General features: G+C 43.1%; 2 protein-coding genes and 1 long non-coding RNA gene across 10 annotated transcripts in view; 1 reads left to right on the top strand and 2 right to left on the bottom strand.

The window, feature by feature from the left end:
• Positions 1-29: 29 nt before the first annotated feature.
• IDI1 (isopentenyl-diphosphate delta isomerase 1) lies at positions 30-3,899 on the bottom strand. Of its 6 annotated transcripts, none has more exons than XM_024742747.1 (5): positions 3,410-3,483; positions 3,037-3,209; positions 2,819-2,911; positions 2,245-2,375; positions 30-1,607 (listed from the first exon to the last, which is right to left on the bottom strand). In XM_024742747.1, exons 2-5 carry the CDS (start codon positions 3,176-3,178, stop codon positions 1,290-1,292), a joined length of 684 nt encoding a protein of 227 aa, XP_024598515.1. In that variant the 5' UTR covers positions 3,179-3,209; positions 3,410-3,483; the 3' UTR covers positions 30-1,289. The 6 variants fall into 6 exon arrangements, with proteins under 6 accessions (XP_024598515.1, XP_024598516.1, XP_024598513.1 ...); XM_024742748.1 differs by having other exon boundaries at positions 3,421-3,461; XM_024742745.1 differs by lacking the exon at positions 3,410-3,483 and adding an exon at positions 3,292-3,407.
• Positions 3,900-5,987: 2,088 nt separating this feature from the next.
• LOC112398275 (uncharacterized) lies at positions 5,988-6,736 on the bottom strand. The gene is made up of 2 exons (XR_003002967.1): positions 6,626-6,736; positions 5,988-6,256 (listed from the first exon to the last, which is right to left on the bottom strand). It is a non-coding gene; the product is annotated as an uncharacterized LOC112398275 (long non-coding RNA).
• Positions 6,252-14,782, top strand: part of WDR37 (WD repeat domain 37) — a 53,937-nt gene continuing 45,406 nt past the window's right edge. For 2 of the 3 annotated variants that reach the window (XM_024742728.1, XM_024742726.1), the window contains exon 1: positions 6,844-6,996. The gene's annotated coding sequence lies outside the window, so the exon portion shown is untranslated. Of the gene's footprint in view, positions 6,552-6,843; positions 6,997-14,782 lie in introns of those variants that run through there. The other variant, XM_024742727.1, reaches the window with a different exon arrangement.

Here is a 14,782-nt window from a genome sequence, read left to right as displayed (position 1 = left end):
AACAAAGTAGACAACAGTATCAAAATGTGGTAATTTAGTTTTGTTTTTATTTTTCAATAAAGTTACTATTAGCTACACAGTCTTGCCTGAAATTAATTGTTCAGGGTTAACAAATGGATTTTTCTATTGAATTTATAAAACATTTAGCTTTGTAAGAAATTTTTATCTTTTTCTTCATTACTTACTAATACACAGCATTCAAAGATAATAAAGCTGTCTTAAGATTTCAAATCTGAGAAGTCTGTGGCAAGAGTTTAAAGAAGTACATTAGTCAAAGTGTACTTTAAATATTAATACACACGTATTCCATAACCCAAATCTATTTAATATGAACGTTAGCCTTTCTTTTTGATAATTTTCCCCCTACAACACAGCCTGACTCAGCAGAACAGTGGTTCTCAACTGTGGGTGATGCTGTCCTTGAGGAGACATTTGGCATCTGGTGTCACCGGGGCTGTCGTGGGGGGAGGGGTGCCAACAGCATTTTTTTATGTAGAACCTGGGGATGCTGCTAAATCCTACAGCACAAAGGATGAGCCCCCAAAAGAATTATCCAACCCAAACATCAGCAGTGCCAAGGTTAGAATACCCTGTTGTAGAGTATGACCCAACTGACCCAAGTTCCATTTTACAAATAGCCTGTCTGTTCCCAGTAACTCTGAAAACCACAGACTTTGCTAATCAGCAACGATTATTTAAATGAATTAACCTAGCCAATGTCATTACCAAAAACAGTGTTTGACTTTAAGTATCAAAATACTTCAGAATGATCAAAACACAAAATTAACAATGACAGAAATCAGGATATATACCATTGAATTCCCTTGAACCTGTTCTATATTAATCTCAATCTGAAAAGTTAATTTGAACTGTTTTGAAGTAGATAAGCAAATAGTTTCCATTGCACATTTTTCTGGACTATGATAAAAATTGAAAGATACATCAAGCACCTGGCAAACAGCAAAGTGCTCTACAAGTCTTCTGAAAAGGTTTATCACAATATGTTAAAAAAATGAACTTATTTGTTCAAATTTGTCATAACCATCTGTTTAGATAGGTTAAGTTTATTTGCTCTTTTTTATAATAATCTCATAAATATTTTTTACAAATTGCAGTTAACATATATGGGTTGTATGACACAAATCAAGAATTCTTTTCCACACGAATTCTGGTTGTAAAGTATCAGTATTTCCAATGAGAGTTCGAACGGGGAACCAGGTTTTTAAAAAATTCATCTTAAGTTTACTAAGTAGAGAAATTCTTTAGTACTTTAGTAATCATCACCACATCTACATTCTGTGTATTTTCTCATGGTCAACAAACTGATTCAAATGATTTAAGTTATCCCACCACCTAAAGAGAAAAGTCTCTGCAATAATTTGAAACCACGGAGTTATCTTAATTTCACCACGGGCTGCCTTTTCCAGAAGTTCTTCTAGTTCTTCCTTTGATACGTAACAATAGCTTTTAATCTCATTGGGATCTGGATTCAAGGTCACATTCTTCTTCACAAACAAAATGTAATCAATTTCATGTTCTCCCCAGATACCATCAGATTGAGCCTTGTAATGAATTCGTGTTAGATAATTAATTTCTTCTGGAGAAACCTAGGACAAAACCCCAAAAACCTCCAAAATATCAATAAAGTAATCTGAATCAACCCACTACATTTCAGTAATACCTTGAACAACAGAACTAGTGTTAGAATGACAACTTTTGAAACATCAGTCTCCTATTAATATATGGAAATAGTATTAAATAATATTAAATAGCTTCAAGTGTCTGACACTTTTCCCATAGGACCAAAAATAGAAGTAGATTTATTGAAAACTATTAAAAAAAGAAAAGCAGTCACTCTAACTAGAAGTGTGCCATTCTGCCTCACATATAAATGGGAGAAAAAAATTTACCATTTTAACTAAATGAGAGATTATTTATTCGTGTATTATTAAAAGGAGACAATTCCAGTGAAAAAAAAGATTATTTAAATTCACCCAATCAGATCTGAGGTTCACAAGAAAATATTCATCTTTGATCTGATCAATTATAAAACAGTCAACTTTATAAACTGGTTAACAGATCAATCCATTTTGGTACTGAGTTAAATATCGACAAGTATTATGAAATCAAAATTTAACCTTTATCCAATGGGCTTTCTTGGCCTAAAAAAGCAAGAGATTAAGAAAGCAGAAAGCTACACCTAAATTCAAAGTATTCTAGATTTCAGCTAGTATGGCTGCTTACCTCTTCCATGGGAATTCCCAATTCAGCCTTTAAACGCCTCTGTGCTGCTCGCCTTACTCCAATTGCATTGTTTTCTTCAAGCTCTCGTGGATTATTTAAGGGATGACTACAGCAAGTATTAGTAAAACAACCTGGAACATGTTGATACAGATGTACATTAACTTTTCTTCAAAGCAGGTCTCAAAGGTTAAGAAAACTTTAAATTTTAAAAGTAACAAAAAATGATTGTTGAGGATTTCTAAATCTGTTATAATAAGCTATCAGCAACCATTTTGTGACACTTGGGTAGATAAGTTTTTATGAACGCCTTCTTAACCAAAGCGATGATAACGTGTATTAGATACAATTTAGAAAGTTATATATGAATCTACACATACCTAGCAGTTTTTATCCTTTATTAGGATAAACCTTACATCTTATTAGGTTGCAACCGCCGTATAAGTTTTTTTGTATGAAGAATATAAAACTAAGTCATTCACAAGATTTCTTTTTTGACCTTGGCTACCAGAAGTTCCACGTGACAAAATCAAACTAAATACAGTCGCCAACAAAACACTACACAAAGCACACTAACCTGGAAAGGTAATTTTAGCGTCTGATCTCTGCTGCAGCAGGAGCTTATTTTCAGTGTTGAATAAGAAAACACTAAAAGCTCGATGCAATAATCCTAAAAGCAAAAGAAATACGATGAATTGAGTTTTAAGAGGCCAGTTACTTGCCTGTTGCTTTGTGGTCCGAAGGAAGCGGGGCTGCCGCCCGGGGACCCGAACCACCCGCCGCCCCCGCGGACACCTCTCTCGATGTTCTCGTTCAGATGGCAGTTCTTCTTGGTCTCCGCCCCGATCCTCCGGTCGTTCTCGTCGATGAGTATGCACATCTCCGCCAAGAGCTGCACCTGCCGCTCGTCCAGCTCGTCAGTGCTCACCTCGGGCATCGCGGCCCAGCCTGCGCGCCTACCCGGGGACCTGGCGGGGGAGGTCGGGACCCGGGGGTTGGAGGCTGAGCCCGCCGCCCCGCGCCCCCCCCCCCGCCCGCCCCGCCACCTACCCCGCGCCGTCCTCCCGGCCTGCGCCCACCCAGCCCGGCGGCGACCCCACGCGCTTCCCGCGCCGCAGAGACCTCCGCCCTCTGGCTTCTCCCCAAAACAGTTAAGAGGAAAAAGCACCCTGAGCTCACAGGACGCGACTAACAGGCAGTAGGCCCGCCCCTCAGCGCCGAGCCCGACGCCGAGCCCGGGACTCCAGCCCGCCTCCCCTCAGAGACCCAGCCTCCTTACCTCACAAGCAGACCGGCAGCGGGACGACACTCCGCAGCGCTCGTCTCCTGCAGGCCAAGCTCCCGAGCACAGGGCCCGCCCCCGGCCCGAGCCCGGCCTCCCAACGCCGCGCGCCCAATCGCCCGCGCCCGCGCCAGAGAGCGCCACATTGCCGCTGGCCAATGGCGCGCCGGCCGCGCCTTACGTCACGGTCGCGCGGTGGCGCCACTCCCGGAGCGTGAGGCGTCTCCTCCCAGGGCCGTGAGCTGCAGAGCCGCCCCCAGGCCGAAGCGCAGGTGCTTTCGGCGTCCTCCCTGTGCGGCTGAGTGGGGAGGGGGGTGCTCCTCGACTGCGGAGCTGCCTGACAGAGTGAGCTAGGAGAGAAGGCGCCTGGGAGAGCGGCCGCCCACCAGTCACGCCCTGGCCGAGCCAGCCAATCGAGGCGCCCGAGGCCCTGCGCTGGTGACGTGCTGTCAGGCGTCTCTGCACGCTGGGGCTCTGAGGCGTGGGGAGGCGCCTGCTCGCGGCCGTTCTGTGCACTAAATTGATATCGGTCGGTAAGCGGGAGCCGTTGCACCCGGAAGTGTAGCGACTTAAAATTGTGAATAAAAGGAATTAGAAAACTTGACCTCTACCATTCGGAGTTGCTGGCAAACCACCAGAAACTAAGGGAGAGAGAGGGAGAGAGAGAGAGAGAGAGAGAGAGGAGAGAGAGAGAGACGCATGGCATAGATCATAGGTCTCGGAAGGAACCAACACTGACACAAACAAAATGTAACACTGACACCTTGCTCCTGGACCTCAAGCCTCCAGACCTGAGACAATAAATTTCTGTTGTTGAAGCCTAGTTTGTGTTATTCTGTTACAACAGCCCTATCAAAGGAATGCGCTGTGGAAAATGTGGATTTTGATGTGGACCTGGATTTTAATCCAATCTTTGCTCCTCGGACCGGGGCACGAACCCGTGTCCCCTGCATCGGCAGGCGGACTCTCAACCACTGCGCCACCAGGGAAGCCCTGACAAGTAATTTTAACATTCTTACCCTTAATTAGAATTCAATTTAGAATAATTTCTTTTTTTTAATTGAAGTATAGTTGTGTTAATTTCTGGTGTAGAGCAAAGTGATTCAGTTATACATGTAGTTTTCCAATTCTTTTACAGTATAGGTTTACAAGATATTGAATATACTTCCCTGTGCTTTACAGTAAATCCTTGTTATCTATTTATATATATTAGTGTGTATATGTTAATCCCAACCTCCTAATTTATCTCTACCCCCCACCTTTCCCCTTTGATAATCGTTTGTTTTCTGTATCAGAGTCTATTCTGGTCTATAAATATGTTCATTTGTATCATACTTTAGATCCCACATGATACATATTTTTCTTTTTTCACTCAGAATGATAATCTCTAGGTGCATCCATGTTGCAAATGGCATTATTTCATTCTCTTTTATGGCTGAGTAGTATTCCACTGTATTCATGTACATTTTCATTATCCATTCATCTTGTCAATGGACATTTAGGTTCATTCCATTTTTTTTTTCATTCCATGTTTTGACTCTTGTGAATAGTGCTGTTATGAACACAGGGTGCATATATCTTTTCAAATTAGAGTTTTGTCCGGATATATGCCCAAGAGTGCGATTGTAGGATCATACAGTAACTCGATTTTTCGTTTTTAAAGGAACCTCCATACTATTCTCCATAGTGGTTGTACCAATTTACATTCCCATCAACAGTACAAGAGGGTTCCCTTTTCTCCACACCCTTTCCAGCATTTGTTATTTGTAGATTTTTTGATGACAGCCATTCTGACCAGTGTGAGGTGATACCTCATTGCACTTTTGATTTATATTTCTCTAATAGAATAATTTTAAATTTATTGGGTTGTTTTGAGGATCAAAGTTACCAAAGCTGTGAACTGCCTGGCATGCAACAGGCTCTCAGAGTGTTGACTCCTTTCCTGTCTTAGTTTTGTGACACTTTATGCAATCATTTTATTTACAGTGACTTTTATGGACTCCTATCAGAGAAAATGTTACCCCAATTAACAATACCCTAAGTTTCATCCAGACTGTGGATGCTGTGCTGTAAAACAAAACCACATATTAGCATGTGAATCAGTTGCAGCCAATATTGTGGTTAATCAGGCATTCTATGTGCTCCCTCACCCAGCAGAATGCCTTGTGCATATTAGGCCTTTTAATAGAATTTCTTGTTGAATGATAGCCACAACCTTCAAGTGTGACATCCTCAGTTCCCCTTATACAATTTTTTTAAAATTTTATTTATTTATTTATGACCGCATTGGGTCTTCATTGCTGTACAAAGGCTTTCTCTAGTTGTGGTGCTTGGGCTTCTCTTACTGCAGAGCACAGGCTCTAGGCCCGAGGGCTCCGTAGCTGTGGAACATGCGTTTGTCCCCTGCATTGGCAGGTAGATTCTTAACCACTGCAGCACCAGGGAAGTCCCACACCTTATATAATTGATTTTAGTAATAAGCTTTATTATATTCAATGCTGAAGTAACTTCAGGTTTTATTCTACAAACTTCTTGGTTATTTGGATCCCAAAAAACGTCAAGTTTGTTCCTTGTGCAGCAATCATACTAGTGCTTCTTGACTCCGAATGATGACCTTTACTGTTTAAAAGAAAAATGCTCCCACGTCTGATTTCGTCTTTACTTAAGGCTTTAAACGCCCAGCTGGTTGTTCGTAGAGCCGAGGCCTTCTGCGCACCCTGTAATTTTTCCAACCTGGACAAGGACAAGAAGGCCATCAGGTCCCACCTTCCGCGGCGAGAGGCTGCCTTTGTTTCCTCTCTGCAGCCAATGGCTAACACACATTTCAGACAGAAGGCTGCAGTGGATGAGTCACCCTCCGCAGATCCGCCAGGCTCCGCGCGCAGCCACCTCGCTCCCGACGCCCCGGGAAACGGCTCCCGGCACACCCGGCGGTTCTGACTGGGAGCAGCCGTTCCCACATGCCCGACGTGGGTCCCGATGGACGCCGACCTGCGCCAGACCCGGGCGCCCGCAGTAACCTGCCGCCGTGAGTACCCGCGGGCCCTCAGCGCCCCCGCCCCACCTCCCGGCCCTTCGCGGCGTCTCCAGATGGTCGCCGACCTCGCGGGTCGAGGCCCCGGCGGTCTCGGGGTCGAAAAACAACACCACGCCTCCACCACCTCCGCGACCCCCTTAGGGCCCCCTGACGGCACTGGCGGCGCGCGGGACTTCCTTCGCGGGGCTGGATTTCCGGCGGTACTAGCTTGGGGCGGAGGCGGGACTTCCTGCGGCGCCTGCGTATAGTGGATTTCCGGCGCGGGGCTGAGGGGCAGCAGCGACTTCCGGCGCCGGAAGTGTGGGGTGTCGGGCTGCCGGGTCTTAGAGCTGTGCGTCTGCGTCCGTCCCCGGCGCCGCGTGGCTGGGAACCCACGGGCGGCAGCGCACGGCCCGGCTGACACCGCGCGGTGGCGGGCTCGGTGGCGGCGTGACAGGTGAGTGCCGGCCTGCCATCTTCAGCCCGGGACGGGCCGCTTCTGTGTGTGGCAGCGGCCTCGCGCCGGGCGGGGCATGCCTGTGGGGGCCGGCGGCCTAGTGCCCTCGGACCCCGCGCCTTCTGACCCCGACCGCGCGCCCCCGAACCTGGACCGCGTCTCCCTCGACCCCGCGCCCCGACCTGGACCGCGTCTTCCTCCGACCCCGAGCCCGGCCGGGTCTTGACGTGGTTGGAACGCGCGCCCCTCGCCCAGAGCGGCCTGTGAGGCGGGTCCTTCGAGGTGCCCGGGAGTCTCCCGCCCGCAAGCGCGCAGGAGCCCGGGGGCCGTGGGCCCCTTAGCGGGTGTGGGGCCGCGGGAGGGGCGCCGCGACCTTGGGCTGGAGTTGCCGCGGGTCCGTGTCCAGCCTCGCGTCCTGCGGAGTGCTCGCACGGAGGCATCAGCGAGTGTCCTTTCTCCTCAGAGCTCTGGACAGCCGCGCGCACCTGTTGTGCCCTGGCCTTGAGCTGACACCCCAGTCCCTTCTCTCAGGGGTACCGACAGCCCTCTGAATTCCCTATTCCTGGTTTTACTAAGAAGATTTCACAGTTACGTATTTCGTCCGCGATTCGAGGACCTTAACAATTAAGGTCTTTAAACAGTCTTGGTTGTTTTCCGGTTATACATGCCCCCAGTCCCGTCTCATGTCCAGAGCTGGTGAGCGTGTGTTTCGTGCCTTCGACTGGGTCAACGATAGGACACCTTACCCGGGTTGACCGAGGGTGGACTGCGGGGCTGCCTCTGGTTGATGTCGCTCAGCAGTTGAGTTTGGTGTTTGCCTCCAGGAATTCAGTAACGGTGCTTACACAATGAAATGCTATGAAAAACTCTACCGACCTTTTTGTGGAAGTCCAGTCACGTTTTGTATTTTTAAGTGCCACATGCAAATTATATTCTTTAACCATTTTGTACACATGATTAACGTTCATGACATTTACTATTCAGGCAGGTGTTTTTCTCTTGCTAAAAGAAAAGTGTTTAAAAATTCTACTGGATATGGAATTGTGAGTAATGTTTTGTAGGTGGGGGTAATAGGCATGTGGCAGTATGTAGCAAGGACAAATGAGTTGGACAGAAGGAGAGTTTATATTAAATTCATTTGTTTGACCGATAGGATAGGGAGGTGGGATTTTTGGAGGGGACTATTTATACTTTTTTGAATGTGTTTGAAAAACCAGTAGGACCTTTTAGTCACATAAACCTTCTGTTTAAAGTGGTCATATGCCCTGTGATACAGGGTTAGTATGACTGTTTTGAAGAAAGATGGTTATCTTGGAATTTCGGGCTTCTGTTTTAGTTTGTATTGAGGTGAAACAGTGCATAGTGGTTAAAGCAGCTTACTCACCTGTGTGAAGTTTTCTTTTTACAGCTCCATGGCCAATTGACTAAGTGTTTAGTCTGTTAAGTACTTGGGAACTGTACCTCACAGAGGTGTTGTGAGTATTAGTGACTCTGTAGTTACTGATCCATTTGAACCTCACCACAGACTTCCCAACCCATCAGTATCTCTCCATCATTTCTTTTGTCTGTATTTCCCTTCTTGTCTAGCTTAGGTTCCACGCTACATCACTTCAGTATTCTTTTTACAAACACCTGCAACCTGCTCCATTTTCCACGATGTCATCCTGCAAAACCCCTCAACGTGTTATCAGACATTTAAATAAGACTTATGCTAACACTGACCCGTGGACTGAGGTGAACACGATAGATACGTCCCTTCCTGGGCTAAGGGCTTGTTTTCCATCAGGGTGAGCTGTGGAAGGAAGGAAGGAAGTGGCGGTGGGACCAGTGAAGACTGTGGGGAACAAGATGGAGGATGTGAATGAAGAGGCAAGAGTAAAATTTTTAAAAAGTTTCAGGAAAAAGATAGATTGTGATAGATTGTGATAGATTAACAGAAAAAAAAAAAGAAATTTAAAAGATGTTAGAAGAACTAGAGAAACCTACAGATCTAATTTTGGAAGAATTAGAAATTAGGTAAAGTTTAGCTGAAGAAATTACAGGAAGAGACAGAAATTGAATTAGCCAGATAATCTTTGAATGTTAATAACACAGTGTGTGGCATAGGCATTATGAATCCATATTGACATATGACTTCACAGTTTAGAAAGTTACTAAGAGAGAAAATCAGTATGAAAAAAATCATTTGAGGCCAGGTTTTGGGGAACCAAAACCTCTTCCAGATTTGTAATTGTTTGAAATGTATGTGTTTGGTTGGAAATTGATCAATGGGAAAAGATGACCAGTGTATTAACTATTTTGTGAAGTGACCAACAAAAGCAGGCAAAGCCCAGAACAACACCATGTGGTTCATGGGGTTGAGAGAGGAGTTAAAGGCTTAGGGACAGGCAGAAGGTGAGGATTTTAAGTTAGTTGTGAAGAAGACTGCTTATTTCCTACTGAAGATACAGAGGCTGGAAATGCCGGTGATGTGATACTTAAGGGAAACAATTGTTGAGGTGAAAGGAGGGTTGATACTGCAATTTTCACGGTTCCTATCACCAATTTGTAGAATCTTGGGAATGCATTAACTTCCCAGTTTATGCTTACCAGATGCATAAACTTTCTACTGATGAAGTTCTTAAGGGAGGAAAGAGAAGCTCTTTGCTCCTTTATTTGCTTGATTGAAATGTCTAAAGGTAGTCTCCTTTTTTCTTGAGCTTTCACAGGGTGTTAATATGTTTGTTCCTTGATTGAAATGTCTAAAGATAGTCTCCTTTTTTCTTGAGCTTTCACAGGGTGTTAATATGTTTGTTCCTATAAAAAACATAACTTATAAACTGCGAGGTGACTATGATAAATCTCTTTGTTGAAAATCTTGACAACTGAGATGCTTTATGAAGTTAGTAATTTAATATGTATAATCACTGAAAAAGAGAATTATATCGATCTTTTTTTTTATGAAGAATATAATTTCTGGATAAGATTCCTTTAAATCAGTTGATTTCTTGGTCAACTTTTGTATATGGCGCACTTAAATAGTCTCTAAATGTTTCCCTTAAAAAATTACTGGAATATTCTTCACTGGGATCATAGGAGTTGCTTAATAACATAAATTTGTTATATTCAAATATTTCAAATTAAATATCAGTATCTTTTTTTGTGTATATAAAATTCTACCAACCACAGATTCTGCCATTGTGAGTTTTTCTTTATACCTTTGTTTCAACTATCTCTAATTTCTATAGCTCAGATTTTTCAGATAAATTTCATGAAAAAGATTCGTTGTCATTTTGTTCTGTCAAAAATTAATCGAAATTAATTTTTCCATATATCATGTAAGGGACTGATAGTTTTATTTTTTGTTGTCTGTATCTACCAGTAATATAACCTTTTTTTCCCTTCTTGCAAAAAAGCGTAATAATGGTAAGGCATTGGACCTGGAGGCATGATGGAGTCAAACTGACCATCTTTACTGTCTGTGTAGACCTCTCCCAGATTTATACATGCTGCCTAGTTCTCTTTTCATCTCTAGACCCGTACACCTCCTGCTTCCTTGTATGTTAGATATTCAAAGACATTGCCAAAACATAATATATTCAGTATTAGGTCTTGGTTTCTTCTCCATATCTGCTGCCTCATCTCAGTAATCTGATCTCCGTTTCACCTACCTCTTGCCTCAGAAACAAGGGCTATCCTTGATACCTCTCTCTTCCCACCCCCAGCACCCCCCATCCAGTCCATTCATCTACCTCTAATCTTAACTATCCTCATTTATTGCCTAGACTGTTTCAGTAACTTCCTAACTGGCTTCATTCATGGTCATCTTATCTTTCCATGTATTTTTCACATAGCAGCCAATCTAGTGTTGCTTATTTGCTTAAAAAGTTGTAAGTAGCTTCCTTTTTATTTTACGATAAACTGTAAACACGAAAGAACAGACTCTAAGCCTGTCTCTCCACTTATCTTGTACCATTCTCTCCATTGTTTGCTGTGTTGTAGCTATAGTATTTATTTTTTAATATCTCTGATAAACTAGTCTCGTTCCTGGCTCAGGACATTTGCACATGCTGTTCCTGCCCTTAAAATATTTACTCCCTTTTCTGTTTTCCACATGGTTAACTCTTAGGAATTTTTCAGTCTTGATTTAGATGCCAGTTTGTCAAAATGACCTTTGTAACTCTTTAGCTAATAGCTGGCCTCATAATATTTGCATATGTCTTTCGAAGCACTCATCACAATTTATAGCTTCTGTAATAAGTTATGAGATTGTGTGTTTAATGTCTGTCTTCCACCTCAACTCTAAGCAACCTGAGGGTAGGGACCAAGCCTGTTCTTTCACCACAACATTCCCAGTACCTAGCTCATCTACAGATGAGAGGACTATTGATGAGTGACTTAATGAAATAATGCTGTTATTGTCCCTGCTTTAAAAATGACACAGTTAAGCCTTAGGAAGGTGGTTAAGTAACTAGACCAAGGTTACACAGCCCGTCAGTGGTAGATGTAGCATTCATCCATTTGTATTCATGCATACATTCAACAAATATTTGAGGATGTGTTTATGTCAAGCCTAACAAATACAGTAGTGGCCCCAGTTAACTGTGTCCCCGTCCTCATTGTGTTAATGTACACTGTAGCGGGGGAGACATTCATTAAGTGAGCAAACTATAAATAAGATCTAAGTACAAACGTGGTGAGGATCATGAAGTGCTGTGACTAGTGCTTGTCAAGGGAGGCCATTTTGAGGAAGTAACGGTCAAGCTGAGGCTTCATGATGGAAAAGAGCCAACCCTTTGAGGGGTTGGGGTGTGGGGTGGGGGGGACTTAGGTGTGTATGACTCTCAAACTCATGTTCTTAACCATTGGGCTCTTCTATGGATTTTTTTGTTTGTTTGTTTTTTTGGGTTTTTTTGCAGTACGCGGGCCTCTTACTGCCGTGGTCTCTCCTGTTGCGGAGCATAGGCTTCGGACGCGCAGGCTCAGCGGCCATGGCTCATGGGCCCAGCCGCTCCGCGGCATGTGGGATCTTCCCGGACCGGGAAATGAACCCGCGTCCCCTGCATCGGCAGGCAGACTCTCAACCACTGCGCCACCAGGGAAGCCCCTTTTCTATGGATTTTATTCTGAGTGGGTGTTTAACTTAATTGGGTCATTTATATCCATGTTATTCTACTAAATATCTGAAGTGCAAAACTATTTAGTTCCAGTCACTGTTATTTTTTAGGGAAGCAGAATGTTATTCAGTGTATAACCAAAACTAGTGAGTGAAATAAGGTGTGATGGATTACACAAATTCTTCCTCATTCTCCCATCAAGAGGTGGTCTCAGCCCTCTACTTGAGTTTGGGTTGGCCTTGTGACCTGCTTTGACAAATTGAATATCCAAAAAAGTGAGGGGAATGGAAGATTTTTTTTTTTTTAATGAGAATTTTAGAGATAAAACAACCTTATTCCTTTTTTAAGTGTCCTTTTAAAGAAAAGATTTGAGAGTTAAATTTTGTGTATATAATGCTACAAAAAGTAAGTGATAATTTTAATAGATTAATGGATTTCAGATTTTTAAACCTAAACACACAGAATTGACCAATTTGAATGTTTTTAGTGGGTCGTGAAACAAGACTTACTTTTCTGTTGCCATTTTAAACCAAGGCCTATACATGTCTAATTTGAGACTCAAAAGATCTCTGCCTTTGTAGTAGATGTACTTTTCCTATTCCTCCAAGTACAGCTAAAAACACTGGGCATTAAATACAGAAGAAATATGAGACTGAAAAGTGGAGAGAAGAAAGTAGACTGGCTAGATGTATGGGGACCTGAGAAATGATGTAGGGCTGAGTTTCCTGGGTTTTCTTTTTGCCCCATACATTCCGGCCTTGGGCCTGGAGAAACCAGCAACCCAGCAACACCAAAGGGCTCAGACAAGCCCCAAGAAAAGCCAAAAGACCAGGAAAGAGACAGCCTGCCAGACAGGACATGTTTAGAAAACATTGTAGCCCCTGTCTCACCCTTACTATCAAAGGCAGGGTGGGGAATCTAGACTTTTACCCCTGACAGTCTGTATTGAGACAACACTCTGTGCTTCGTGGTATCAGTACTGAGCTGGGATTTTCATCTCTGTTGGGTGGTAACAAAGAACACCCTCCTTCTTCCTGTTGGGGTGGCCTCAGAAGAAACTTAGTAGAGATTCAGGAGTTCTACCATCACCTGTGGTAATGAGGCCGTGTAGGGCATAGTAACAAAGCACCCCTGGTTCAGTGCCTGTGATACGAGTAGAGGCCAAGGAAGGGGCTGAACTCTAATCCCGCCTGGCATTAACGAGGAGTACTTCCACCCAGATGAGTGGAAGCTGAGTGGGAAGCCCTCACTTCCATCTCCACCTTCTACATCCACCTGGCAGAAACAAGACCGCACCCTTGTTTGCCTGCTGGGGCAATGTCAGAAGAGGCCTGCTGTAATAGAAGACTGAAACCAGATCCCACGCCTGATAGCAGTGCCCACAATATTGAGGCTTAAGTGACAAGTATTTTAAAGCAGCCATCATAAAAGTTTTTCAGTGAGGAAATACTAACACTTGAGGCAAATGAAAAATAGAAAATCTCAGGAAGAAAATATAGGATATAAAGAAGAAACAAATGGAAATTTTAGAACTGAGAAGTACAGTAAATGAGCTTGTGGAATCAGTTCACTGATTTTTTTCCTGTCCTTTCCATTCTTCCAACAGCAGAATGGAGAGGACAGAGGAGAAGAATCAGTGAACTTTAAGATAAAACAATAGAAATTACCCAATCTGAACAATAGAGAGAAAATAGACTGGAAAAAAGTAAACAGAACCCCAGGGACCTGTGAGACTTTAACAAGAGACCTGTCTTTCTTATCATCAGAGTCCCAGAAAGAGAGGAGAAAGACAGTGAGACTGAAAATATGTTTGAAGAAATACTGGTTGAGTATCTCCCAAATTTGGCAAGCCATAAACTTACAGATTGAAAAAGTTTAGTGAAATCCAGGCAAGATAAACTCAAAGAAATCTATGCTGAGACACATCATAGTCAAGCTTCTGAAACCAAAGATGAAAAAGCAGAGAGAGAGAGAAATGTTTCTTTACCTATAGTGGATTTCTCATCACAAACTACAGAGGCCAGAAGGAAGTAGCACATTTTTCAAGTGCTGAAGGAAAAGAACTATCAACTTAGAATTCTCTATCAAGTGAAAACATCCTTCAAATGATTTGTCACCAGCAGACCTACCCTAAAATAATAGGTAGAGGAAATTCTCTAAACAGAAAGGAAATCATGTGGGAACACCAGGAAGGAAGAACAAACAATGGAAAGAAAAAATAAATTGGTAAATTCAGTAGACTTCCTTATCTGAAATTAGGTTTGAAGGTTGAACCATAGCCGTCTGATGTGGTTCTTAGTGTGTATAGAGGAAATACTAAAGATGATTGTGTTATAAATGGGGAGGGCAAAGGGACACAGAGGAAGTAAGGCTCCTACACTTTACCATGAACTGGTAGAAGTTGATGATCAGCAGACTGTGATAAGTTGTAAAGAGTTAATGAAAATCTAGAGCAGCCACTAAGAAAAATTATATGAAAGAGAGAAACTCAAAAACTAGATAAGTCAAAATGAAATTCTAAAAAATGTTCAAATAACCTACAAGAAGGCAGAAGAAAGAAACAAAATGAGAGAACAAACAATGAATTACGCACTATGCCCAAGTGGGATTTATTCCATGGATGCAAGGTTAGATCAATATTTGAAAATCATCAGTGTAATTGACCTTATAAAAAGCCATGTGATCATATT

The sequence above is a fragment of the Neophocaena asiaeorientalis genome, unplaced genomic scaffold (assembly GCF_003031525.2).
Source record: "Neophocaena asiaeorientalis asiaeorientalis breed wild unplaced genomic scaffold, Neophocaena_asiaeorientalis_V1.1 scaffold155, whole genome shotgun sequence".
NCBI classification, from domain to species: Eukaryota; Metazoa; Chordata; class Mammalia; order Artiodactyla; family Phocoenidae; genus Neophocaena; species Neophocaena asiaeorientalis.
Note: the sequence above shows the minus strand (reverse complement) of the source record. Positions and strands in the feature narration are given on the sequence as shown.